This window comes from Nycticebus coucang, chromosome 1, assembly GCF_027406575.1.
Source record: "Nycticebus coucang isolate mNycCou1 chromosome 1, mNycCou1.pri, whole genome shotgun sequence".
Classification (NCBI taxonomy): domain Eukaryota; kingdom Metazoa; phylum Chordata; class Mammalia; order Primates; family Lorisidae; genus Nycticebus; species Nycticebus coucang.
In genome coordinates, this window is record NC_069780.1 from 158,096,824 (window position 1) to 158,122,911 (window position 26,088).

The window sequence follows — 26,088 nt, forward strand, 5'->3', positions numbered from 1 at the left end:
ACATTGACCTCTTCTGGTGAAAGTCTTTTATATCAACAGTATTGATGTCACGTACATTTATAGAAATAACTAAAATTAAAAGATTTTATTCCTCCCTTCTTTTGCTATTCTCTTGGATCTCATCTTCACTGGGAAAAATCAGTTCTCTGGTTGTTTTTTTTCTTTTTATGCCCTTATGAATTAGCTATTTTCTACTCAGTTTCCGTGAACATTTCTATCTGATTTTTCATTATTTGGGAACCTTCCAGGTTGGCTTCCCTTCCTGGCATGTGGCTTCATTGTAATAGAATAGAGGATAAAATGAACCATTTCAGCCCTCCCTATTTTGACCACACGCTGTATTTCCAATGATGCATAAAAGCAAGCCAAGATATCCAAATCAGTAGCAATCTGCTTGCATGCCATCTTCTCTACTCAATGTACATTGACTCCAACCTTGTCTCCTTTCAATCAGAAAATCCTTGTTCTGTCATTTGCTTTCAATTTTACCAATTTCATAGCATTTGATCCTTGTCTTTCATTAAAGAATTTGTCTTGGGATGATCATGCTTTCTCCATCCTGTGTTACCTTGTGCTTGTCCATTCCCAGCCTCCTGAGATCCAACTCCAAACCCTGTTGGCCCAACAATGAAATCTTTGGACTGTGGCAGGATGTTTGGATATTGACTTAAAGGCAAGGCAGAAGCATTATAACAATGGCCTTCCAAAGACATCGTTACTGACTTTACTTTCTTACCTAAAATAGAGAAAGAGAGTCAGTAGAGAAAATCTCAAGACTCTCAGAAGAAGATAGGTGAGATTTCTGAATATGCTCTTCTCTGATTATTTGTCTCTGATTAGAGGATTGGGTACCCACCCAAAACCTTATATGCAGTGTGATTACAGCATCTCCCTGAGGCTCCCTGCTGTTTCAGGCTTCACTGCCCACAGAGCTCTGGGGCACAGCGCTACCAGGGGCAGTATGTGGGTTGTACCTAAAGAAGACTGCTATGAAACACAATTTTTAGGCCAGCATGGGGTAGACATACACATATACCCATACCTGCATACACAGATGATTTTGTTAAACTTCGTCGCTAGTACCTAAAAAAAAAATGTGAAGATGAAAAACTACTGACTCATTGAAGCAGATAAATCACTTTAGAACTAGCTTGGGAAAATCTGACATGAGTCACAGAAGTAATGCACAAGAGAAATCATTAAGCTTTGAATGTTTGCTTCCTTTCCTGAACAGTCCCTGTTGACTGAGAAATGTATGCTATTAATTATTAAGGTTTTCTCTAGCTTTGCCAGTAAGCCATAGTGCTGTTTCCTTCTGCATCAGAGGAAGTGAAGGCAAGTCACATTTTTATGACTCATCTGGATGTATTCCTTGAGGTTGGCCTGCCAAAGTGTGGTAAACTTGGCGTTCTGCCTGATTAAGATGCTATGGTTCTTCTGTAGGAATTTCAGTAAGTGGTATACTCCCTTCAGAAAAACATCAATACTTATGTCTCATACCCAAAGTAGTCAGAATTATGGGAAGTATTGGCATTAGGTAATATTATAATTGCAAGCAAATACAAATTCTGTTGAAGACTTTGAAAACACTGAATTTCTGATATATTTGATTATCTTTTCCATTGCAACTATATTCCTGAAAAATAATATCTCATAAATGGGTTAGAATTTTAGATGAATAACATTTTCCTTTCTATTAATTGCTATTAAGCAGAAAGGCTATGAAAAAGTACTCTTTTCTTAGAAGCAAGATAACCTTAGTTTTCTCCTCTGTGTCATAAGAAATCCTAGAATATCCCAGCTAGAATATCCTCATTAGCATGATTTCAAATGTAATACACTAAAATTTTGTAGTAACCTGCTTCACTTTATTTTCTTTGGATAATACTGCCATAGTTGAATATAGAACATCTGTTCATGTATTTCCAATTTTCAGCAATTGAAAGAAGCTCATCAGAAATAGGAATTATACCTTAAATTATCATTTTGCTAGTCTTGAAATCTGGTAGAGTTAAAAGGCAAAAGTTAAAGAGGGGAGAGAAAGAGAGAGGAGAGGAGAGAGAGACTAAGACATTTTTTCAAATATTCTTCTTTCTGTACATGTTTGATACATATTTCCAAGTCAGTCTACATCTGAATTCAGAAATGGCTGAGAGAAGATAATCTGGGCCTTGAAAAGAAATTTCTCTCTTTCTCTCCCTGACACACATACATACACCAACACATACACATCCAAATATTCTGTGGGTAGAGAATTGATTTATCAGAGACAAGTGAGACTCCTGGGATTTAACCTAAGTACTAGCAAAATGATATTTGCTTGATTCTATTGATCTAAGAAGTTATGTTTTGCCTCTCTTAAGTACTGTGGGACATTTGAATTTTCTCTAAAGTTGGATGTGAGATCATGGAATTCACACATTGTAAAACTTTACATTTGTATAAGGCTTATGTGGATTTAGAAGTCAGAGCGGAATATTCCCTCAGAGGGAGAACTCTGACACAGAAAGAAGCCCTGTGTACTAAGAATACACTGAATGTGCATCAGAGGATAAGAGCTTTAAGTTGGGAGTTAGACTTCTAAAAATAACTGTTAAGTGCTCAATACCTTCTGCCTTTTTACGCAGCCTTACACAGCAGAGAATTTCCTAAGCTTATCATGTTAGTTTGCATAATTAATATGCCAAGTCCTCGCATTACTTGTAATTAAAGGCTTTATTTGTTTATATGCAATTTAAAGTCATGGCTTTAGAATTGAGGCACATGCATTGTTGCTGATTTCTGTAATTATAATTTCGTTGTAAAGAAGAATATGACTTTTAAAACAATTTTTCTAGACTAATCCAATATTCTAAACTGATGTCATTCATCTTCTAAAATTGTGAGCGAAATAACTTTAGCATACAGGAATGGTTCTGTCTATAATTTCATTAGCAAATGAGCTCAGCAGAGTTCATCTGCATGAAATAGATAACTCTCTGGCCATGTAAGGTAATACAGATCCAGTGAGTACCCTCCTCATTTTACCCAGCACATTACAGTAATAATTTGACTTGCCCCATCATTTTTGTAATGGAGATTCTTTAACCTCACGTGGTTGATTTTTCTTCTTAAATATCCAAATGTCAGCAAAGTACAAGTTAATAATGATTAAGGTGCTGCTTCAAATGCTTTGTTTCTATGGTCAGTAGGACATAGGTTTAGTATCGAGGGACTGCTACCTGCCATGAGACCAAAAACTAGTTATGAAACCCTGAACTTTATCAGTAAAAGGAGACAATGATGACTGTTCTATCTACACATGGCAGATGTGTTAATTACTAGACCTAGTAATATTTTTATTATAGGATATCCTGCAAACTATATTGATATTATAGCTGTTGGTGGTGGTATCATGGTCATTACCGTGATTGTGCAAATGTAGTGGGAGTAATACTCATAAGCACGTGGAGACGTGAGTCTGTGGGTTTTATTTGTGTGCTTCTTTGTTTCTCCATTTGTGAACAAACCAGATGAGAACTTGTACAAGAAATAATTTTCATGACTTCAACATATATTGTTTGTTACTGGTATATTAGATGAAAGTTGGGTAAGTTGAGACATCGATTTATTATTTTTTGTTTATTTGTTTATGTATTTTGATTTTATTGTCTTGGAAATTATAAAATCAAGTTTGCTCACTAAAAGGATAAATTTTTGTCCAGATCCCTGACAATTTCAAATTTCAGTGAATCTATAGATAAAATTCAGTGTACCATAAAAAACATTTAATGGGTTGCTATTTTATTTCACTATCCTTCATTACATCTAGTAGTGGGAGCCCCAGTACTGGAACGAATCATGGCAGAAAAAAGAAAAGCAAGAGGTTTGCACCATATCATCAAAACTGCATGAACAAATTTGGTGTTCAGGTCAAATTCTGTCATTACTAAGGTGCAATTTCAGAATTTATAATAAGTGGGAGCATGGTTTTTGAGAAAATGGAAAACTTCTTTTTAACCTGAATACAAATATTCGTCTACATACACATTTCCTTTCTCCATAACTTTTTATGTATTTTACTTATACCTATCTCTAAATATTAGGTTTTAATGAAATTCTTCATGATTTATACATTTATAAAGTGGTTAGAACTGTATCTGGTAGGAGAAAATTCTATAAACATTTTTTTTTAATTAAAAGTTATACATATACACACCCAGTAATAAATGTATCTACTTAATTGCAGAAATAGTTCAGGTAGGAAACAGAAAATTTATTACGTATCAGCTGTTTGTATACAGTCTATGCAAGTTTTCATATAAAGTCTCTTATTTAATTGTTTTTTTTTTTTTGTAGAGACAGAGTCTCACTGTACCACTCTCGGGTAGAGTGCCATGGCGTCACACGGCTCACAGCAACCTCTAACTCTTGGGCTTATGCGATTCTCTTGCCTCAGCCTCCCGAGCAGCTGGGACTACAGGCGCCTGCCACAACGCCTGGCTATTTTTTTTTTGTTGTTGTTGCAGTTTGGCCGGGGCTGGGTTTGAACCCTTGGCGTATGGGGCCGGCGCCCTACTCACTGAGCCACAGGCGCTGCCCTCTTATTTAATTCTTATAAAAAAATCTAAAATTCTTTCCACATTGCTTCATCCATTATATAAACTGAAATATATGCAAAATATTTGGAAAGAAATCTAAAAATTTACTTCTTTATGTAGTAAGACATTTGTGTCTACCAAAATGCATACTTTTAGAGTATGCAAAATGCATCATAAATTTTATGATCTAAAAATTGACATGAATACTTAAGGTCTACACTTACAATGAAAGACATTCTTAACCTTTCTGCCTTTTTTATATATCAGGCAGCTACTTTGTTTATTAAGAGGAGAAATTGGAGCGTACCACAAAAAAAATTATTGTTCTTTGTTTTCACTTGGTTTCACTTTGATTTTAGTAGTTTTTTTAACACACTCACATGCTTAAAGTTCAAAATAACCATCAAAATAGACGATCTACCAAGTTGAAAATCATCAGTGTAAAACTGCTTGAGCCGCTTGAATAAAATCCATAAAATAAATTTAAACCTGCACATTTAATAGGACATAGGAAATATGGCATCATTACAATCACGCGTCCCTTAATGAGGGGAAACATCCTGAGAAACGTGTTGTTAGGAGATTTCATCATTGTATGAGCATCATAGATTAGATACTTAGATCTAGACAGGACAGCCTACTGGACACCTATAGGAGAGATTTGTGGCCCAGTGCTCCTGGGCTACAAATCTGTACAGCATGCTACTATACTGAGTACCATGGCAATGAGGGGAAACATCCTGATAAACGTGTTGTTAGGAGATTTCATGATTGTATGAACACCATCGATTAGATACTTAAATCTAGGCAGGACAGCCTACTAGACACCTATATGAGAGGAAGTGGCCCACTGCTCCTGGGCTACAAATCTGTACAGCAGGTTACTATACTGAATACCATGGCATAGGCAAATGTAATACAATGGTGTTTGTGTGCCTAAACAGACCTAAACATAGAAAATGTTTAGCAAAAAGTTAGAATAAAAGGTAAAAATTGAGACACTGTCTAGAGAACTTATCATGAATGCAGTTTTCAGCCCTGGAAGTTGCTCTGGGTGAGGGAGTGTGTGAGTGATGAGTGAAGGTGGAGGTCTAAGACGTTGCTGTGCACTGCTGTAGGCTTTATAAACACTATGCTTAGGCTACGCTAAACTGATTAAAAATTTTTCTGTCTTCCATAATTAACTTTAGCTTACTCTAATTTTTTACTTTATAAATGTTTTACTTGATTTAACTTATGGCTCTTTTCAAATATCGTTTAACTTACAAATATATACAGCTGTACCAAAAATATTTTCTTTATTTATGTCCTTATTATAAGGTTTGCATAAGGTTTTCATCTATTACTTTTTTTTTTTTTTTTTCACTTATTCAGCTTTTCTGTTCAAAACTAAGAAACAAATCCACATATTAGTTCAGGCCTGCTCAGGTCAGGATCATCAATATCACTGTCTTCCACTATCAGATCTTGTCCCAGGGGAAAATCTTCAAAGGTAATAACACACATAGAGCTGTCATCTCCTATGAAAACAACGCCTTCTTTTGGAACACCTCCTGAAGGACCTGCCTGAGGCTGTTTTACTATTAACAGGTACTTTTTAATAGTGGAAGGAATACATTGTAAAACAACAATAAAATATAACATGTGCTTGCATACATAAACCAAAAATATAGTCGATAATTATTATCAAGTATCATTCATCGTTCATTGTATGCACCATACTCTTAGAAGACTGGCAGCACAGAAAGTTTATTTACACCAGCATCACTACAAACCTGTGAGCAATGTGTTGTGTAATAGCATTACAGTGGCCGTGAGTCACTCTTAGGAGACCACTATTCTATGTGTGGTCCATCACTGTCTGAAACATCATTATGTGACTGTAACATTTTAATTTGAATAGGTGTTGAGTGAATGCACACAGTATCTATTGATGTTTTAGATTGGACTTGTTTGCCTGTATCCCCTGAACCTTCCACATGCTGGAAGATCGAGACTCAGGCAAGGATTTATTTCCAGTGGAGAGATACCCAAATAGGTTGCTCCCTGCCAGCCTTTGCAGATAGGTAGATAGAACTCACCAAGAAACTTACTAAATGCAGAATACAAATGCCTACATACAGTAACTAAGAAAATGCCATGTAGGCTATGTTGAACAGTTTGATGAGAATATTTCAGATTGTATATGAAACCCGCACATTGTACCCCTTGATTGCACTAATGTACACAGCTATGATTAACAATAAAAAAATTAAAATTAAAATAAAAAAAAAGAATTCTTGGCTAACAGGAAAATAAAAAAGTGAAGTGCAGTTGTATGGTCCAGATATCTTTTTTTTTTTTTATCACATTTCTTATTTTTTATTTTAAATTAAAATGAGGGTACAAATTTTTAGGTTACATTGTCTTCACTTCCAAGGTAAAGTTTAAGTTGTAGCTGAGTTCTTCACATTGTGTACACTAGGCCCAGCTATCTTGCTTAACCTCAGGCTCTTCAGGGAAGTTTCTTTAAGAGGTTTTTTTCCTAATGAAAATCTTTGGCAATTTTCTTCTTAATTTCCGTTAGGTTTACTAGAGGTTCTCTTTTGCTATTTAATGTGAAACATATATACTAAAGAATTTCTATGCTATGTTCATGTTCTAAAAATGGTTTAAAATTCTACATTATAATTATCAGGACTTTTGTTCATATAAATGGTTATAAAATAAATGGCTGTGATCCCTGGAATGAAGAGACTTTATTCTGTGGTTCAGACCTATTGTTGGATTCCAAGTGTGGAATCTACAAGTATGTGACCTGAGTAAGTTTCTTAATTTTTCTAAGCTTTTCATTCCCTACCTATAATAACAACATCTAATAGATTCCAAGATGGTTAGGCAGAGCAATGAAATGGTATAATAATAGTATCCTGCAAGGATTAAGTACTGATTCTGATTAAGTACATATCTGATTGAGTACTCAGTATATATTAATGTCTTCCATTTTGTCTTGATGTTTTGATATATATATACACACACACACACATATGAATACACAGAAAATATATTTACTGATACTTATATATAAACATATGTAAAATATATTTGCTTATATTTATAAAAGAGGTGTCCAATTAAAATATTCTGATTTTCTAAAAAACTAATTATAACCAAAAATGCACACCTATATGGTCTAGTTTAGAATTTGTTTCTGAATTTCTGAGTTCTATGTTTCAGATTTTGCCAAGACTTTACCTACTTAACTTGTTCATACTTGTATTTGCTTGCAAATAGTACAAGAGAACCAATTCAGGTTTTCAATAATGGAAAACATTGACCCCTGAAATTAACCAGATTTCTGGTCATGTGAAAGCTGATGGACTAGAGAGCTTTGTCCCCATGGCAGGCATTAAGTGGCTTAGTTGGAAATTGAATGTGATATGTCAGGAGCTCTAAGATACTGAAGAATAAAACTCTTTGTGTGTGTGTGTACGTATATACACACATATATATTTATTTATATACTATACGTATTTTTATATATAATGTGTATATATATTTATTTATACATATCTAATGTGTATATGTATATACATATACATATATTTTGAAAATAGCCCTTCACTCTAACTCCCTCAAATTCAGTAAAAGTATACAACAAGGTGTCAAAAAATGCCTAGAATGTATTTTAAGTTTAGCCTAGAAAAAGCTCAAACTGTATTATTTCATTTTTTTCTTTTTTTTTTTTTATGGATAGAGTCTCACTTTGTCGCCCTCAGTAGAATGCTGTGGTGTCACAGCTCACAGCAACCTCCAACTCCTGGGCTTAGACAATTCTCTTGCCTCAGCCTCCCAAGTAGCTGGGACTACAGGCACCCACCACAACGCCTGGCTATTTTTAGTTGCAGTTTGGCTGGGGCTGGGTTCAAACCCACCACCCTTGGTATATGGGGCTGGTGCCCTACCCACTGAGCCACAGGTGCCACCCAAGATGTACTATTTCTATATGAAAGTTCTCAGATGGAGTAAGAAAATTTAATTATCTATGTTCTCATTAATTTGGCTCAATATTTTTCTCAAAACATAATTATTTTCAATGATGTCTCAGTGAAGTGATTAAGTGAACGATTTGAATAATAAAAAAATTAATTTATAAGGAGCAATTTGTTAGTAAATTATTACCTAAAGTGAAAAAAAAATAAACTTCAACTAAATTACAGTTCACATTTAATACATTTTTATAAAAGATGGCTGACAAGAGGCAGTAGGCATGCATCTTTTCTTAAGAAAGCAATCAGATATCCTTCAAATACCTGTATTTTTAATGGATTGTCAAAGAATAATGATTGAATATAACAGAGAGGTTATGGGCAGATACTGAGGGTGAAGGTAGAGGCTAGACTATCTCTGTCAGGCCACTGAGAACCATGGTGTCCTCCAGACCCAGGCCCAGGGAAGGGCGAAGGAGGAGACCCTTGGGGTCTGCACCCCTACCTAAGACTTTTGCAATGTTGGCTGCCGGGGAACTCCTTGACTAACAAAACCCTGTAGAAAATGACAGAGGGAGATTCTTGGAGGTTATGTTGAGGCACTGCTTTAGCTCACGTGTACCTCCACAGGCCTCAGAACTCAGGGCACCTACACCCAGGGCCAATCAAGGATCCCTTCCCTCCAGTGCTCCAACCCCTGCCTTAAGATTGAAGTTGCCCCACTGTGCCATGGTGGGAGAAAGGAGCCTGGGTGATCTCCTGTGACCCAAGGCCAAGTTTTGCCCCTACTCCTGTGAGCCCTTGCAGAACCAAGGGGTGTTCAGACCAGGATCTCTGCAGCTTCCCACCTTGCCCAGAGCTGCCTGGCAGGCTGCTCGAACAGAGAGGGCGATACCCCTCCCCACAGTGGTATGAATGCCGGCCTGCTTAAGAGTTCTCAGGACCAGCCTCCCTTGCCCTACCATGATTAGCACTTGAATTCATGGGCCTGAGGACAGGTCTGTGGGCCTGATTCCATACTACAAGGATTTTTTTGTGTTGTTCTGTACACAGAGTACAGATTTGTGAACCTATCTGGAGTGGGAAGGGAATGAGAGGAAAGTGCGGTGTGGTCCATGTTGTGGCACACACATGGGGCACCCCTCTCCCCACAGGAATGACTGGGGAACCTATACTTTCTGTCCCAGGTGGAAAGGCTCACCAAGTGGGACAGCTTTGTCACCTGAATGAGGTTGCTATTTGACTGGTCTGGCTGATTTGGCCTGTTACTGGCCACCATATGCAGGGGAAGCATCTTTCAGATAAGGGGATTGGAGTGGAGCAAACTCGACTCCTGCCCAGTGGGCTGTCCCACCCTGGCCCCCAGCAAGAACATTCTTTGGCCTGGTGGAGGTGACTCCATCCACCTCTCAGCTGCCCAGGAACCCACCCACAACATTCATTGGAATAACGCTTGCATCTGTCTTTGAGCAGCCTGGATGTGGGTTTTCTCAACCCAACTCTGCCTACTCACTCCATTCAGCCTCAGGGGTGGTACAATACAAGAAGGAGCCCCCCAAAAGTTCCAGGGTCCAGGCCATTGCCCAGGATTTCAGAGTGCTTCTCATTGACTGGAGTCAGGTAGAGGCCCCTCAAACACCATTGCAGCTGTACCTCCCACTGGCAGGGAAGTTAACTTACACAGACCATTTCATCATTTGCTATGTAAGGCTTGGCCAACTCTTAACCTCAAGCTCCACCTACAGGTCTATAAACTCGTCATCGCAGAATTATTCATAGACTTGCATAGGCCTAGAGAAAGGGAGAAGGTTGCAGGAACCTCCAGTTCCCCTTCTCAACAAGAGGAAGGGAACCTGTCCACACACAATACACCACCACTATTGCCTACAACTAACTAACATTTATTAATGTATAACCAAAAAGTTTATTCACAGCTGTGGTCACCTGAAAATGTGCAAAAGTAAAGCAAAGGTCCTTAGTCAACATATGCTACCATCACTCCCATAAGAGGAAAAAAAGTTCCATCTAAACAAAAGAAAAATTGAAAACAGGTAGTGAAATCTCTGATGAAAAGGAATCAGTACAATATGAAAACAGATTATAAAGACCCACTCCAGAGGATCACATCAACTATCATCCAATGGACCCCAACCAAAACAGAAATACTGAAGCAATAGATAAAGAACTGAAAATATGGATTATAAAGAACCTCAAGAAGATCTAAAAGAAAATGGAAAATGAGCTCAAAGAAACTGAAAAATAATTCAGGATATGTATAAAAAATTCACTAAACAGATATACACATATATCTGTTTGTATGTATTATATTTATAATACATATATATGTCTATCTATATAAAAGAAAAACAGAACCTCTAGAAATCACAAATTTACTTATAGAGAATTCAATAAACAGATACACACATATATCTTTGTATATATTATATTTATAATACATATATATGTCTATCTATATAAAAGAAAAACAGAACCTCTAGAAATCACAAATTTATTTATAGAGACACAAAACACAGTGCAAAGTTTTAAACATGGACTAAACTAAGCAGAAGAAATGATTTCAGAGCTTAAAGACAAATCTTTTGAATGAACCCAGTCAGTATAAAATAAAGATCTTGGAAACAAAATCAAGTATCTAGGACCAAATGATCTTCAAACAGAATATAAAAACATACATGATGGAATGGATTCCTTATTTAATAAATGGTGTTGAGAAAATTGGATAGTCACATGCAAAAGAATGAAACTGAATCCCTATCTCTCATCATGCACAAAAATGAACTCAAGATGGATTAAAGGCTTAAATGTAAGACCTGAAACCATCAAAAATTATACAAAAAACACTAAGGAAATCTATTCTCAATATTGGCCCAGGCAAAGGATTTATGAATAAGATCATAAAAATAATAGAATAAAGAAAAATAAATAAATGGGATTTACTTAAACTAAAAAGCTTCTGAACATCAAAAGAAATTGTCAACAGAGTGAATAGACAACCTACAGAATGGGAGAAAATATTTGTAAACCATATACTCAATAAAGAACTAGTATCCACAATCTATGTGGAAATCAAACAAATCAGAAAGAAAAAACTCTATTGAAATATGGGCAAAATATATGAGCAGGCATATTTCAAAAGAAGATATACAAATGTCAAAAAAACTTATGAGAAAATGCTCAACACCACTAATCAGGGAAATTCAGATTAAAATCACAATGAGATACCACTTTGCCCCTGTTAGAATGCCCATTGTTAAAAAGTTAAAAAAAAAAAAAAAAAGTTGGCATGAATGTGGAAAAAGAGGAATTTATGGTGAGAATGTAAAATGGAAAACAGTATGGTGATTTATCAAAGAACCAATAGTAGATCTACTATTTTGATCCCATAATCCCAGTATTGGGTATATGCCCAAAGGAAAAGAAGTAATTATATAAAAGAAAAAAATATCACTATAATTCACAATTGCAAAGATATTGAACCAACCCAAGCATAATCAACTATTGAGTAAATTAAGAAAATTATATATACCGTGTTATACTACTAAGCTATAAAAAAAAAAGAAATAATGTCTTTTGCAGCTGCTTGGATGGGACAGGAAACCATTATCTTAAGTGAAGTAATTAGAAAATCAAAAATCAAATACTGCATGTGCTCACCTAGAAATAGGAGTTAAGGGCGGTGCCTGTGGCTCAAAGAGTAGGGCGCCAGCCCCCTATATAAGAGGTGGCGGGTTCAAACCCAGCCCTGGCCAAAACTGCAAAAAAAATAGGAGTTAAGTTATGAGTATGTGTAGTCACACAGAGTGTCATCAAGGACATTGGGGATTCAGTAGGAGGAGGGTGGTAGGGGACTGAGCAATCAAAAATTATCTATTAGGCACAATATACTCTATTGGTAACAGGTACACTAAAATTTCAGACTTCACCACTATAAAATTCTCCTTTGTCACAAAAAACCAGTTGTACTCCCTGAATATATTGAAGTTGAAAAAGCAACAGCTCACTGGTGACCTTTTGTGTTGTGTATTGTCAGTAGGATTCGGACTGTGAAGTGAAAATACCTGGACTACTGTTATAGCAGTTTAAGTATACAGTCTCCCATTCATGTTATTATTATTGGTGTAGACTAAACTGCAATAGAGCTGTGTTTGAAAAATGAACAAAGTGTAACTATGCTATACATGAAATAAATCAGACTGCGATTGTAAACATTCTTATATTGACAGGAATCCTCAGATAACAGCTTTTTTCCCCCCTTTAAGACTCCTGTTAACCTTATATTAATTCACTACCACTGAATATTGGCTTAAATATGAGATGTAGGCTCATCAATTAGTCTTTCACCTTTATATTTCATTTGAAATTATACATACAATAAGTGTATTAAAAACAAGAACAGTATAATGTAGGAGTTTAATAGCATGAATGCTAGAATTAGACGACCTACATTCAAAACACTAAATCTTCCACCGACGAACTTTTAACCTTGGGCAAATCACTCATGTTGCCTGCTTCAATGCCATTATGTGTCAAGTGATGACAGGAATAGTATTTGTGACTCAACTAGTTTGAAAGAAGAATTGGTGCTTTGAACAGTTTCCAACCATATTATGTGACGTGTTAGCATTATACTGCTTATGAAGACGCCCTGTGTGTGTATTTTATCACTGTCTAATTTTTCTCATTATTCCGGTTGTTGCTGGGATTGTAATAGCTGGTAGGAGTAAAGGGAGTAGGAGGTGAAAGGGATCAAGGAGAATGGAGGCAAGCTTATCGAATATTAATATTCCTCTACTTGGAATTCTTTCAGCTCCAGCCTCAGAATCACGTGGCTGCCACCCAAATGCTCATATTTCACTGTGATTTTTTTTTTTACCTGTATACACACAACGTATGTAGAAAACTCAGCATCTGAAGTGAATAATGTGGTCTTATGGAATAACAGAGATGATCCTTACACCTAATCAATATCCCCCATAAAGAAAAGCCTATAATTCATCAATCTTTCTGAATGCTTCATAAACCCTTAAGTTATTCTACTTGCCTATTTGACCATTTTATAAATATTTAACATTCCAAATTCTGGAGACATTATCTCCTCAAAACTATTGTTGGTATTGTTGCTTTGTACTCTTACACTATTTAGGTTTTCATGTCACCTCGCTTAACCTTGTGATAGCATTTACACTGAGCTCCGTGTCTAGTCCTTGTTATATCTATCCTCCACATTAAGATTTCTCAGCCTCACCACTGTTGTGCTAGAAAATACTTTGTTGTGGAGCAGGGATGGAGGGGAGGAGAGTGTTCCTGTGAATTGCAGAACATTTAATAGTATTCCTGGCCCTTTCCACATTATATGTTAATAGTATCTTCTCTGTGACAACCAAAAAGGTCTCCAGATGTTGCCACGTGTCCCCTGGATAGTAAATCCTCCATGATTAAGAATTATCACTCCATGATTTTGCCTGATCAGTCTTCCTATAAAACACAAACACAATGTTGAGATCAGAAACAAAAAATAAGGTATATGGAAACAATATGTAATAAAGGAAGTGTTTTTATGTAAATGGGGGATAGGTGATTCATTAATCATTTTAGAATGAACCCCTCATTGTGGAAAATAGGGAGTGATGGAAAAGGCAGGTGCACCCCCCACCCATCAGGCAAAGGATATTCCTTGGGAACTTGGTGCTAAACCATTTAAGATGACCTGCATCTTGGCCAGTCGGGTTTAATACTTAGCAGAGCATCTCCCTTCTTGCATTCTATTGAAAGTCAATCCTTGACACAGGGTCTGTGTGTACATATATATATACATATTAATCAATATGGGAAATTTAGCAGCTCTCAAGGGCATTATCAATTTAATTTTCTACAAAAACTTATCAAATGTTTGCATGACAAACGATGTGATTAAAAAGTCAATAGACAAATGATAAATTAAGAATTGATGTTTATATAATATGTAATTTAAAGGTTGTTATCTAATCTTCAAACATTAAAATAAAGAAAAAATAAAATTTATCAGAGATGAGAAATTCTAATTGGTCAATAAACATATGAGCATCTTTACCTTCTAATGCTAGTAAAAGCAAAAATGAATTATTATTTCTCACTCTATAAGGTGGTAAACTATATTTTCACACATTATTTTGGAAAAGTTGCTGCCTTTTGAATCAGTCTGGTCGTATATCTTTAAAATCACATGAAAGTATTGCTCTCTGAACCAACAACCTCATTCCCAGGAATCTGATGAAAATAAATAATATATGAACAAAGCTTTTTTTTCACTGAATAGTTATAGAGGCAAACACTGTAAAACAATAAAATAATGGGTGAATTTAACTATGGCACAATCAATAATGGACTATTACACTGTTAGAAGAACACCAGATTATTTGAAGGATTTTTCTGTGATAAAACTAATACACAAAAGTATACATAACATGGGCGGCGCCTGTGGCTCAGTCGGTAAGGCGCCAGCCCCATATACCGAGGGTGACGGGTTCAAACCCGGCCCCGGCCAAACTGCAACAAAAAAATAGCCGGGCGTTGTGGCGGGCGCCTGTAGTCCCAGCTGCTCGGGAGGCTGAGGCAAGAGAATCGCTTAAGCCCAGGAGTTGGAGGTTGCTGTGAGCTGTGTGAGGCCACGGCACTCTACCGAGGGCCATAAAGTGAGACTCTGTCTCTACAAAAAAAAAAAAAAAAAGTATATATAACATGATCTATTTTTATGGGGGGAAAAGCCAGAATCATGGATGTGTGTACCTTTGTGTGTAGAAGTGTAAATAAATGAGTATGGAGAAAAGTAGAGTGACGCATGCCCGATTATAAAGAAGTAAATAAAGGTGGAGAAAAAGATTTGGAGATATGGGAAAAAATACAAAAGTTGTCCATGATTTTTAAAAATAGCAAAGCATGTATAATATATATTTATTTTAAGTCACATAAGTTTTATGTGCCCAACAATTTGTCCCATCTTACTCCTGCCAGATTGGTTATCATTTCCCACATTTATAGTGATTGGTTGAGGTTACAGAATGGGTTGTTTATATAAGTTTCCCTTTCTACCCATGCTTCTTCCCCAGAATGCTTCACAAAAGCTGCACCTCTGCTATACTAATTAGACGGGTATGGACCATCCCACACACATACGCACAGGGCCAGTTAAATGTCAGAGGGCACTCCTTGCTGTGCATGTTCCCACCAGGGAACACTTCCTAGCCACAGTTTGGTTCCTAGCTACTCTTTGGCTCCAGCTCGCTGCTATCAGCCACTTCCTTGCCACCTGTTTACCTTCTGCCAGACCTAATAGGACGACAATCACATGTAGTATTGAAGCAGCTATGACAGGTGAATACTTAGAAGTTCTCTGGCAGTACAAGAAGTTTAAAGCCAGGAAAAAATTAATCAAGATTAATTTCTGTTTGAATTGGATCTGAAGAATAAAGGCTTTTGTTTATTTTATACCATAATTATAATAAATTCATTTTTAGTATAACCAGTATATTATGGAGTTCCATATTAGGAATTTAAATGTGTCATTTTAATAACATGTACATTCAGGATTTTTGTGGACATATTGTTTTGTTCAGTGAGTACCCCATCTTTTGTTCATGGAACATTTAGAATTTTGGAAAACTTAGATATATTCCTGAGCATAATTATGGATTTTGATGTAAAAAAAAAAATGTAGAGAATGAATTTATTCATTCACCAAAATAAAATACTGTGCATAGGTTCATTCTATCTGCACAGGAAAATATTATAATGTATAAGTAATTTTTTGCATTAAAATTAGATTTTATTTTTATGTTTTATATATACACTTTAATGGATAATTTAATATGACAGCATGATTTTATAAGTAAATAACAATGAATTTCATTTTAAGAATCTTAATTCTTTAAACTAAATGGGGCCAGTGTTTTGTTTTGTTTTTTTTTTTAGCTCCAGTAACAACTGAATCAACAGAACGATCTTTCTCAAAATTAAAAACTGTCAAAATTATTGATGATCTTACATTAGCCAAGAACAACTGATGTCTTTTTTCCATTATGTTATTGAAAATGAAGTTTCTAATTAAATAAATTTGGATAATCTAAGAAATAAATTTGTAGAAAAGAAAGCCAGAAAAATTTTATGGTTGAGATGTCACATTAACACAATACTATTATTTATCATATATGCATAATTATAACACCAAGATATTAAATTTTTCAATTTGTAAGTTCTTGTTGATACTCACCTATCATTATTATAACATTATACTTTACAAGTAATAAAATATTTTAAAGGAATCATTTTTATATTTTATTATTTTTAATAGTACCATTTCCTGCACTTTTTGTTGTTCATGTTGCAGTTTTTGGTCAGGGCCAGGTTTGAACCCACCACCTCCAGTATATGGGGCCAGTACCCTACTCCTTGAGCCACAGGCGCTGCTCCCTTTTCCTGCATTTTAAGCAAACAGCCCTACATTTTCATTTTCTACTGGCTATCATAAATTACATAAGTTTTGAATAAAGTAGTTAGATATAACTTTATCAAAGGAAACTTTTAAATTTTAAGAAAATGCAGATAAAATACATTGAGCAGCTTTTCTTTAGAACTGAAGTTGGAATAAAGTTTTCAAATGACATAAGATGTTATAACTAAGAACAAATCTCAGAAGTTAGCTTTTATAATTTTCAAAATGTTACCCAAGTTGGGTTTCTGACCATCTCCTATTACTATTTTATAAGAACTCAACCAGATTTATCTATCTTCAGTCCTGACATTTAAATTCAAATATACATTGTTTTGAGAGAGGGCTTCAGGGAAGTCTTTCCATTTATCAAACCTATATTTACATTTCATGTTTACTTAAATTTTTCATTTAAGAAAAATAATAGGATTAAGGACTACATAAATATATCAATATAGATTTTTTAAATTGCAACATTATGGTTTTGATAAAAATTTTTATATTTTGGCCCATATGCCTCCTACCTGTCTGTTGTATTTCCTAGCCTGCAACTATATTACTGTTTGACCGTATTTCCTAGAAACTTTAAAATGAGTTTATCAGCATTCATTCTTGGTACATCGGGGTTTTAGTTTTGGAACAGCAAACTTAAAACTGACTAGATGTTGCATGTATAAACAGTAGATTATTTCTATTTCATCGTGGTAAGCAAGATTTGGAAAATATTGTCATTTTGTTAGAAATGAATGAGAAGTACATTCATAATTGCTACATTGTAAGAATTTTTCCCCATGCCTTCTATTCCATAATGCATCTGGATATCGGTTGTATTCACTTTTCATTCTGCTATTCTAATGGCTCAGTTAATTATCTTTTTCTCTGATATTCCAGAATGATTCCTGGGGAAAGCAGTATTCCTACGCACTCTTCAAAGCTATGAGTCACATGCTGTGCATTGGGTATGGAGCCCAGGCCCCCGTCAGCATGTCTGACCTCTGGATTACCATGCTGAGCATGATCGTCGGGGCCACCTGCTACGCCATGTTTGTCGGCCACGCCACAGCTTTAATCCAGTCTTTGGATTCTTCAAGGAGGCAATATCAAGAGAAGGTAATTTCTTTTATCTCCAGCATCTTCTACCAGTTAGTTAGTAAACTGCATTAATTGTGTTCAAACAAACTAAGCTATCTTCCTCTATCAATAAATACGATGACATAAAATGTTTGAAACAAAAACGCACAGTCTGCTTTGATATTTTGAGTATTCTTAAAGATGATCTTCCTAGCTTTTATTTGTTTTTGATTTTTCTCTTGAATAATAAATTTAAGAAAATAAATGTGACTTTGCACCCCTAGTAAAAACACTTATATGGATTCAAATACTTAAAGTTGCTATCAGGTGACATCATGGTTCATTTTCTATCGTATTCCAATAGTTAATATAAACACATCTCTAGTTTATGTTAGGAAACTTGTAGCTGATTATGTGGGGACAGGTAGCAAATGTCCCTATATATGCCTCTCTTCATGCTATAATCATAATTTATATTGCAATCAATATGTTTAGCTGAACATATGTTACCCTTATATCTAGATAAGTTACCACACCCCTCTTTCTTAAAACTGCATATTAACAGCTGCTATTGTGTATTCTTATGCTAAGTGTGCTAATTAAAATTTCCGCTGTTCTAAACGTTTCTCAAAAAGAGAAAGGAAAAAGTATATGTGATCATTTATTCTTTGGAAATTTTTTACCCATTGCCTGAATTACTTTGGTTTGGAGCAAATACAGGCTAACTCGACATTACTATCACTCTTAACCAAACATCATTCTTACTTATCTGTAACTTTCTGACAGATAAGTAAAAAATTTTCATAACTGAAGGGAAATGTATAACATGAGGACTGTGTTGATCATACTTTTTCCATTAGAAACTTTCTCTTTTAACATTATTTTAAAATGCCAAATATTTTCTTTCCAGAAGAATAGTTATTTTGTTTTTGTTGTATAGCTTTTAATTACATTTCAGAGAAGTATGATTTTGGGTAGATACTTCATTTTTGAAATGTTTACTACTCTGAAATAAAGATTTAAATGACTGGTGATTATTGGCTTTACAGAAGTTTCAGAGAACCCTAATTTTTAAAACCATTAACCATTTAAAACTTTTTTGATTTGTCTGACAAACAGCAGCAAACCATTGCTGTGTGGCATTCTTAGAGTGTGCTGTGAACATGCTTTTTAAGAAATTAAAAGTGAAGAGATCATTTTAAAAAAAAGTAACAGTTAATATGGCTCGAGAACACTTCTGCTGAGTGATAATGGCTTAGACTGATAATTATTTTCAAACAGCTAAATATTATTTCAGCTGTTGCTTTATTTACAGAATTTTTCAACACTATAATTGCATAATAGGGGAAAGGGAACCTCCGTACTTTATTTCCCTGGAATATAATTACACTGCCACCAACTATTACAGTACACAAGTTGGCATTTTTTAACTAAAATAATGAAAAGATAAGCCACCAAAATTTCTTTGAGGTTCATTTTAAAATAAAGCTTTCAGTTAAATTGGAAAGAACAAAGCATAGTGAGGGAGTAGAGACTTTGACAGTGAGTTTAACTGGAAATTATATTCTCAAAGGAAGGTGGGCTAATTTTATGAGGACTTAACCTACATTATGATATATCTGATGTTTCTCTTACATGTGGCTTTTTCCCTGTCAGTTCACGTTGCTTTTAGTAAGAAACATTCCTTTCACATCTCCTTTTTAACTGCAACAATGCTACATTTTGTAACTTTAAGAAACAAACAGATATTCAATTTCCAGGGATAGCATTGATTGCAATGTATCGCATATTAAATAAATTCACAACTTTTGTGTTTTTGACTTGTTAGGTAAGCCAGGTTTAACTTGGGAACCCAATTCATTCAACTATGCAATCAGAGGCATTTATACGTGAAGATGTTATAATGTTGACATAATTCAGGTCACTGAATTCTTGATCTTACAAGTGAAGGATAGAAGAAAAGAACACAGGGATGATCCTTTGTTATTTTCCCACACTTGAATAATTTTATCAGGAACAGCCTGTTAAAAGAAGACATACTTTTTTTTTTTTTTTTTGAGACATAGTCTCAAGCTGTTGCCCTTGGTAGAGTGCTGTGACATCACAACTCACAGCAACCTACAACTCTTGGGCTTAAGCAATTCTCTTGCCTCAGCCTCCCGAGTAGCTGGGACTACAGGCGCCTGCCACAACACCCAGCTATTTTTGGTTGCAGTTGCCATTGTTGTTTAGCTGGCCCTGGCCAGGTTTGAACTTTCCACCCTTGGTGTATGTGGCTGACACTGTAACCACTGTGCTATGGGCGCTGAGCCAGAATACATACTTTTTTAAATCCCCAAACTAAGTTCTGTCAAGAATATTGTACCCATTTTCAAGTCACTGTATTTAGGACATGTCTTTTTTGTTTTTTTGTTTTTTTAATAAGAGACAGAGTCTCACTTTGTTGCCCTTTGTAGAGTGCTATGGCATCACAGCTCACAGCAACCTCCAGTTCTTGGGCTTAGATGATTGTCTTGCCTCAGCCTCCAGAGTAGCTGGGACTACAGGCACTCGCCACAATACCTGGCTATTTTTTTTGTTGCAGTTTGGCTGGGCCTGGGTTTGAACCCGCCACCCTCAGTATATGGGGTTGGCTCCCTACTCACTGAGCCACAGGTGCTGCCCCATTTTAGGACATGTCTTAAAGACATTACATTGCTTTTTAAATTTCATTTCTATCAACAATGTATGTTTAATTTTCAATTTATCTTATAGGATTGCTCTGCATAGTGTTATGATTGATTTGAAGCTACTTTTGTGATTTGGCCATTTGGGGGATTTTATTTTGCATATTTATCCTTGTATTTAGGTAAAATTCTCAGAATCTAAAAGTCTCCATTAATTGTTTTAAAGCAGAGAGTTCAATATCATTTACTCCATTCACAATGTTATGTAACCAGCACCTCTGTCTGCTCCCAAGCATTTTCATCACCCCAAAATGAATCCATTTATCAGTACTCCCCAATTCCTCCTCTCCCAGCTTTCATGCAAACACTCATCTGCTCTGTATCTATTGGATGTCCCTGTTCTGGACATTTGTGTAAATGCGATCAGTTAATACGTGACATTTTTCATGTTTTTAAAGTTCATCCATATTGTGCCCTGTATCAGTGATTCCTTCCTTTTTATAGTTGATTCTTATCATACTGTATGTCTACAACCATTCTGTTTATTCCCATCTCATTGTATGGATAAAACATATTGTGTTGATTCATTCATCAGTTGACAGACATTTGAGTTGTCTCCACCTTTGACTATTGTATTAGTACAACTATTAACATTTGTGTACATGTCTTTGAGCACTTGTTTTCAGTTCTTTTGAGTATATACCTAGGAGTAGAATTACCAAGTCAGATAATAATTCTATGTTTCCCTTTCTGAGGAACCATGTAATAATTATTCCTAGGGTTAATATTTGTCATTTTGTAGGCGTATTGGAACCATCTACCACTGATGCCTTTAAATTTAATATTATTTTCACTTCCACGTACCCAGTAACAACATACATTTTTTATGTAAAGAAAGAAGGCTTTAACTGTAGCTTTTATAGTAGCCAGTTGGAGTGCTTGTCCTGAACCACCTAATCTGGCTTCAGAATTCACTCGTAGACATATGCCCTTCTCACTTCTCTCTGTCACTCGTCATACTCAAGTAAATATACTGACCAAATCTATTCTGTTCCAAATCATCTAACTCATTGTTTTATTTTGAATCTCAGAGTCATTTCATCCTTCCTTTCTAGGGAATATATGTTCAATCTTTATCTTCCAATCGTGAAGTTCTTTCATCCTCAGCAGGAATGTAAAGTTCTCTGATTATTTGATCCTTAATCGTGTGATATACCTAGGCTAATAATCTGACAGGGCTATAGCATTTTCATCATTATCCTCATCATCATTGTCATTGTCATTTTTATTATTTTATCTCCACCAAAACGTGTGATGAGTTTTATGTCACATTGCACATTAAACTTTATTTGAATCGCAATTTAAGATACTGATTTGATATTTTGTATTCTATTACATTTCAAACAGCTAAATTGCCCCCTTCTCTCAGATAGAGAGACTTTATGGTATGAAAAGGGTGGTTTTTAAAATGTAACTCTTCCGATACCTTGTTCTAGATTACCAGGAAGCTACATAGCAATTTCTGTAACTGCTACACCTAGGAAGCTCAACTTTGGAGATAACCACCAACTACTGTATTTTATCTCCAACCTTTAAAATTTTGTCTAGTAAGATTCATCTTTTCTTGGCAAATTAAATGCTTTCTTAAGTCCACATAGGAGTAACACAGGTGGACTTGATCTATTAACATCTCTTCCTTTTTCCATAAGCAGCTTACTAGGAGCTGCTGTTTGTCTTCTCGTCAGGTAGAAGACAGAAATAGAAGGTAAAGAGAAGGGAAGAGGTACTTTTAACGTACCCAGTAGACTTGCTAAGCTGGTGTCCATAAGTGGGTCTGTAGGTGATTAAAGCTGACGCTTCCCTTGTGAGATCCTTTGAGCTCTTTAGATGAATCCTGTTGAATCTTCCTTCACTTTCCTAAGTGAGGCCTTAAGAATCTGGCAGTTCTTTCCTGCTGAGGGTTCCTTGGTCCACCAGGAGGCACTTTTGGACAGGACACAGAGGCACAGCTGCTGTCCTGGGTGGTCGAAAGAGAAGCACACATGTATCTTTCTCTTGGACCTTTACTCAGAGCTCCCCTGCCTCCTCCACCAAAACAATCAGGCTACAACTTGCCCTCTTTGAGAAGAATCAACCCCCAAACGTCCACAGACTATTTATGTGCTAAAACCCAGGTATCTCAAGTATGTGGTCTTATTTCAAAGATTTGTGAGTAGATATCTTGAGGTGTTCTTCACAGGTCTAATGTGAAAGGTTACACACACTCCTACCCAAACAGGCACTGGGAAGGAACTCACAGCAGAGCAACTGCTCCCTTAGAAGGAATCTATTCATTAATCTCATTAAGAAAGTTTACACTCTACCCTCTGATATCTATATAAGAGGGAAAATTCACCCTCTTCCCTCACTCTCTAATGAGATTGAGGCCTCCAAGAATTGTGATCCTTGAATCACCATTTACAGTTGTAAGCCAGCATAGACGACAGCCTCATAAACTAATAGTATTCTGTTATCTCTTGGGTCAGCAGCTCTGTGAACTTGAGGCAGGCCAGTCCCCATCCAGCATCCTTGTAGACCCTTCTTTATCTCATGTTCTCTCAAAATTTCTTCTACGGGTAATGTCAATAAATATTATGCATCTTTAAAAACTGTGGGCTGGTCAAATACATTTAGAAAAGTTGACAGAAAAAATGTTATTGAAGTGTATTTGGAGTCAATGTGTGTTCTACCCTCCATGCCAAACCTCCAAGTATTTTAAATTATTAATGTTCAAAAGAATAAATCTCATGAAATACCAATCTAGAAAGGTTCTCCACAGTGACCATTCCTTTCTTTTTTAATCAAAATTGTAATCACTTTCTTTTCTAGCTATTCCTGTAATTTACCTAGACTTCATGAATGAAATTGCTTTATTTATTTATTTATTTATTTTATTAAATCATAGCTGTGTACATTAGTATGATCATGGGGCACCATACACTTGGTTCATAGACCGTTTGACACATTTTCATCACACTAGTTAACGTAGCTTTCGTGGCATTTTCTTAGTTATTTTGCTAAGACCTTTACATTCCACATTTACTAAGATTCACATATACTCTTGTAAGATGCACCGCAGGTGTAATCCCATTAATCCCCCTCCCTCCACCTACCTCCCCCCTCCCTCCCCTCCCTTTCCCCCTTCTCCCTATTCTTAAATCACCTTGTTAACTCATATTATTTCATCTTAGCTCATACATTTGCACATTCCTGGGAGTGTACTATTATTTCTAGGCTATCACTCTCTCTTTCCTGTCAAAGAATTCTAATTATAATGTTTTCTGTCTGCATTTTTCCCTCTGCAATGAGCATAATTTTATCCTAATACACATTATAAATTTAGAATGAGAGATTTTCAACTGATGTTGGTATACTTAATGTACATCAAATATTTTAAATGTGGAATGCGAATATGCCTAAAAAATCCTTTTAATTATGTAAGCAAATTTTCAATTCCAAATATCATTAGACACTGAATAGCTTCCTAAAACCAGAAAGTTGACTGCAGAAGTCCAAGACAGGTATAGGATGGGCTATTTAATAGCATAGAATAAAAGTTTAGAATCATACTTATGATCATTCATTTATAAAAAGTGCTTCTATTTTGTTTAAAAAGGAAAAAAAAACAAACAGTTACTTTCTGTCTTACAGCTCACCTTCACTACACCTAGAAACTTAACCAGCTAAATTGTTAATTTGGTTTACCAATTTTATACCACACAGTAATATTTGTCTTCAGAAGAGAAGAGGGGCTTTGAAATTATGGTTTTGACCTTGAAAAATCATATCAGTGGAGTACTTAAATGAAAAAATGGTTTTGTTATCCTAATTGTCATTTGGATCATTCTGAGGAGATGGGGCAGCTCTGAAATCCATGTGCTTTCAACATAATGTTTCACTTCATTTCCTGTAAAATTTATACATTTTATTTGTTCCTTTACAAATGAGAATGCCATGAGTACAACTCCCACATGGTTCCTTAGTCAGAAAATTATATATGGGGCTGGACCATGTACTGTTGCTTCCTGGGAACTGAATTTAAGATACTCTGGTATGTTAAATTGGTATTACTGCCAAATTTTCTCTAGCTGAAGAGATCACAAGACTAGGAATCTTTGAGATTCTTTTGCAAGAAAATAGAAGCGCAATAACCTTTGAGTTGGTTTAATGCAGCCTTTTGATCTACTAACAAATCAGATTCTTGGTAAAACAATGATAATTTCCATTCTCATATGGGAAAATAATTTTTACAATAACTAAGTGCTGTTACAAAGATTAGCATAAGTAAAGGGAGTAAGTTTGAGGATGTTAATTCAACTAAAGGTAAAATAGAATTTTGCCAAATGTAAATCACTTATACCACTGATTTTTCAACTGTTGTATTTTGGAGTATCATACTCCAAATAGGCAGATATGGCATCCCTTTGTCCTTCGTGGTAACTTCTCTACCAATATTCTACATTACATGCTGAAGTGCCCCACATATATAGTGTAGGGTCCACAGTTTTAGGACTGGGCAAAGTGAATTGTTTGAATCTTCATTTGAATTTACTCCATGACGTTCTCTTTCAAGTCTTTGCTTTTGTTGTATTTCTGTTCCTTTTTTATCGTAAGATATAAACACTCTATTAAGCACTTTCACAAAAAAGAAGATGGTGGCTAGGAGTCAGTAATCTGATAAAAACCACAGTACACAGGACTCACACTGCATGTAACTTACAATTGTTTAGCCAGACACTGGGATCTATTGGAAATGGGCCTTGAAGAATGCAGAGGAAATCATCAGGCAGAGATAATCATCATGGAAGACATGTCCCAGAAAAGAGCCCTAATTTTGAGAAAATTCCTAAGAGACAGGAACAAAGCGTGCAAAGGCCCAGAGATGAAAATGTGTGGGGAATATTAAATTGCCTAATTTGAATGGAGCAAAACCTACCTTGCAGGGGAAAGGATAAAATAAGCCTGGTTATGATTCACCTAAGAATAGTTTTGAATGCTGGAGTGATGAGTTTGTACATTAGGAAAATTATGTTCTTAAAAATGTTTTGCAATGGAATGTCACAGTCAGAACTGTCTTTTAGGAAAATAAATGACGCCAATGGATGATTATGCTGTACTCCTAACTAGATTATAAGGTTCCATAGTCACACAGATCATTTTATAAACATTTCCTGATAAAAACATTAATGCAAACATATTAAACAGAAACTTCCCCCTTTTAAGTAAGTAGGGACAATTCTGTGAAATAAACTTCAGGAAATAATATTCTTTTATAAGGA

At 35.6% G+C, this 26,088-nt stretch overlaps 1 protein-coding gene across 2 annotated transcripts in view; it reads left to right on the top strand.

The window, feature by feature from the left end:
- The window catches only part of HCN1 (hyperpolarization activated cyclic nucleotide gated potassium channel 1), a 452,074-nt gene that overhangs the window by 301,289 nt on the left and 124,697 nt on the right, over positions 1 to 26,088 (top strand). For both annotated transcript variants that reach the window (XM_053590960.1, XM_053590970.1), the window contains exon 4: positions 17,925 to 18,143. In XM_053590960.1, coding sequence (XP_053446935.1) covers positions 17,925 to 18,143 — 219 coding nt within the window. The remainder of the gene's footprint in view (positions 1 to 17,924; positions 18,144 to 26,088) is intronic.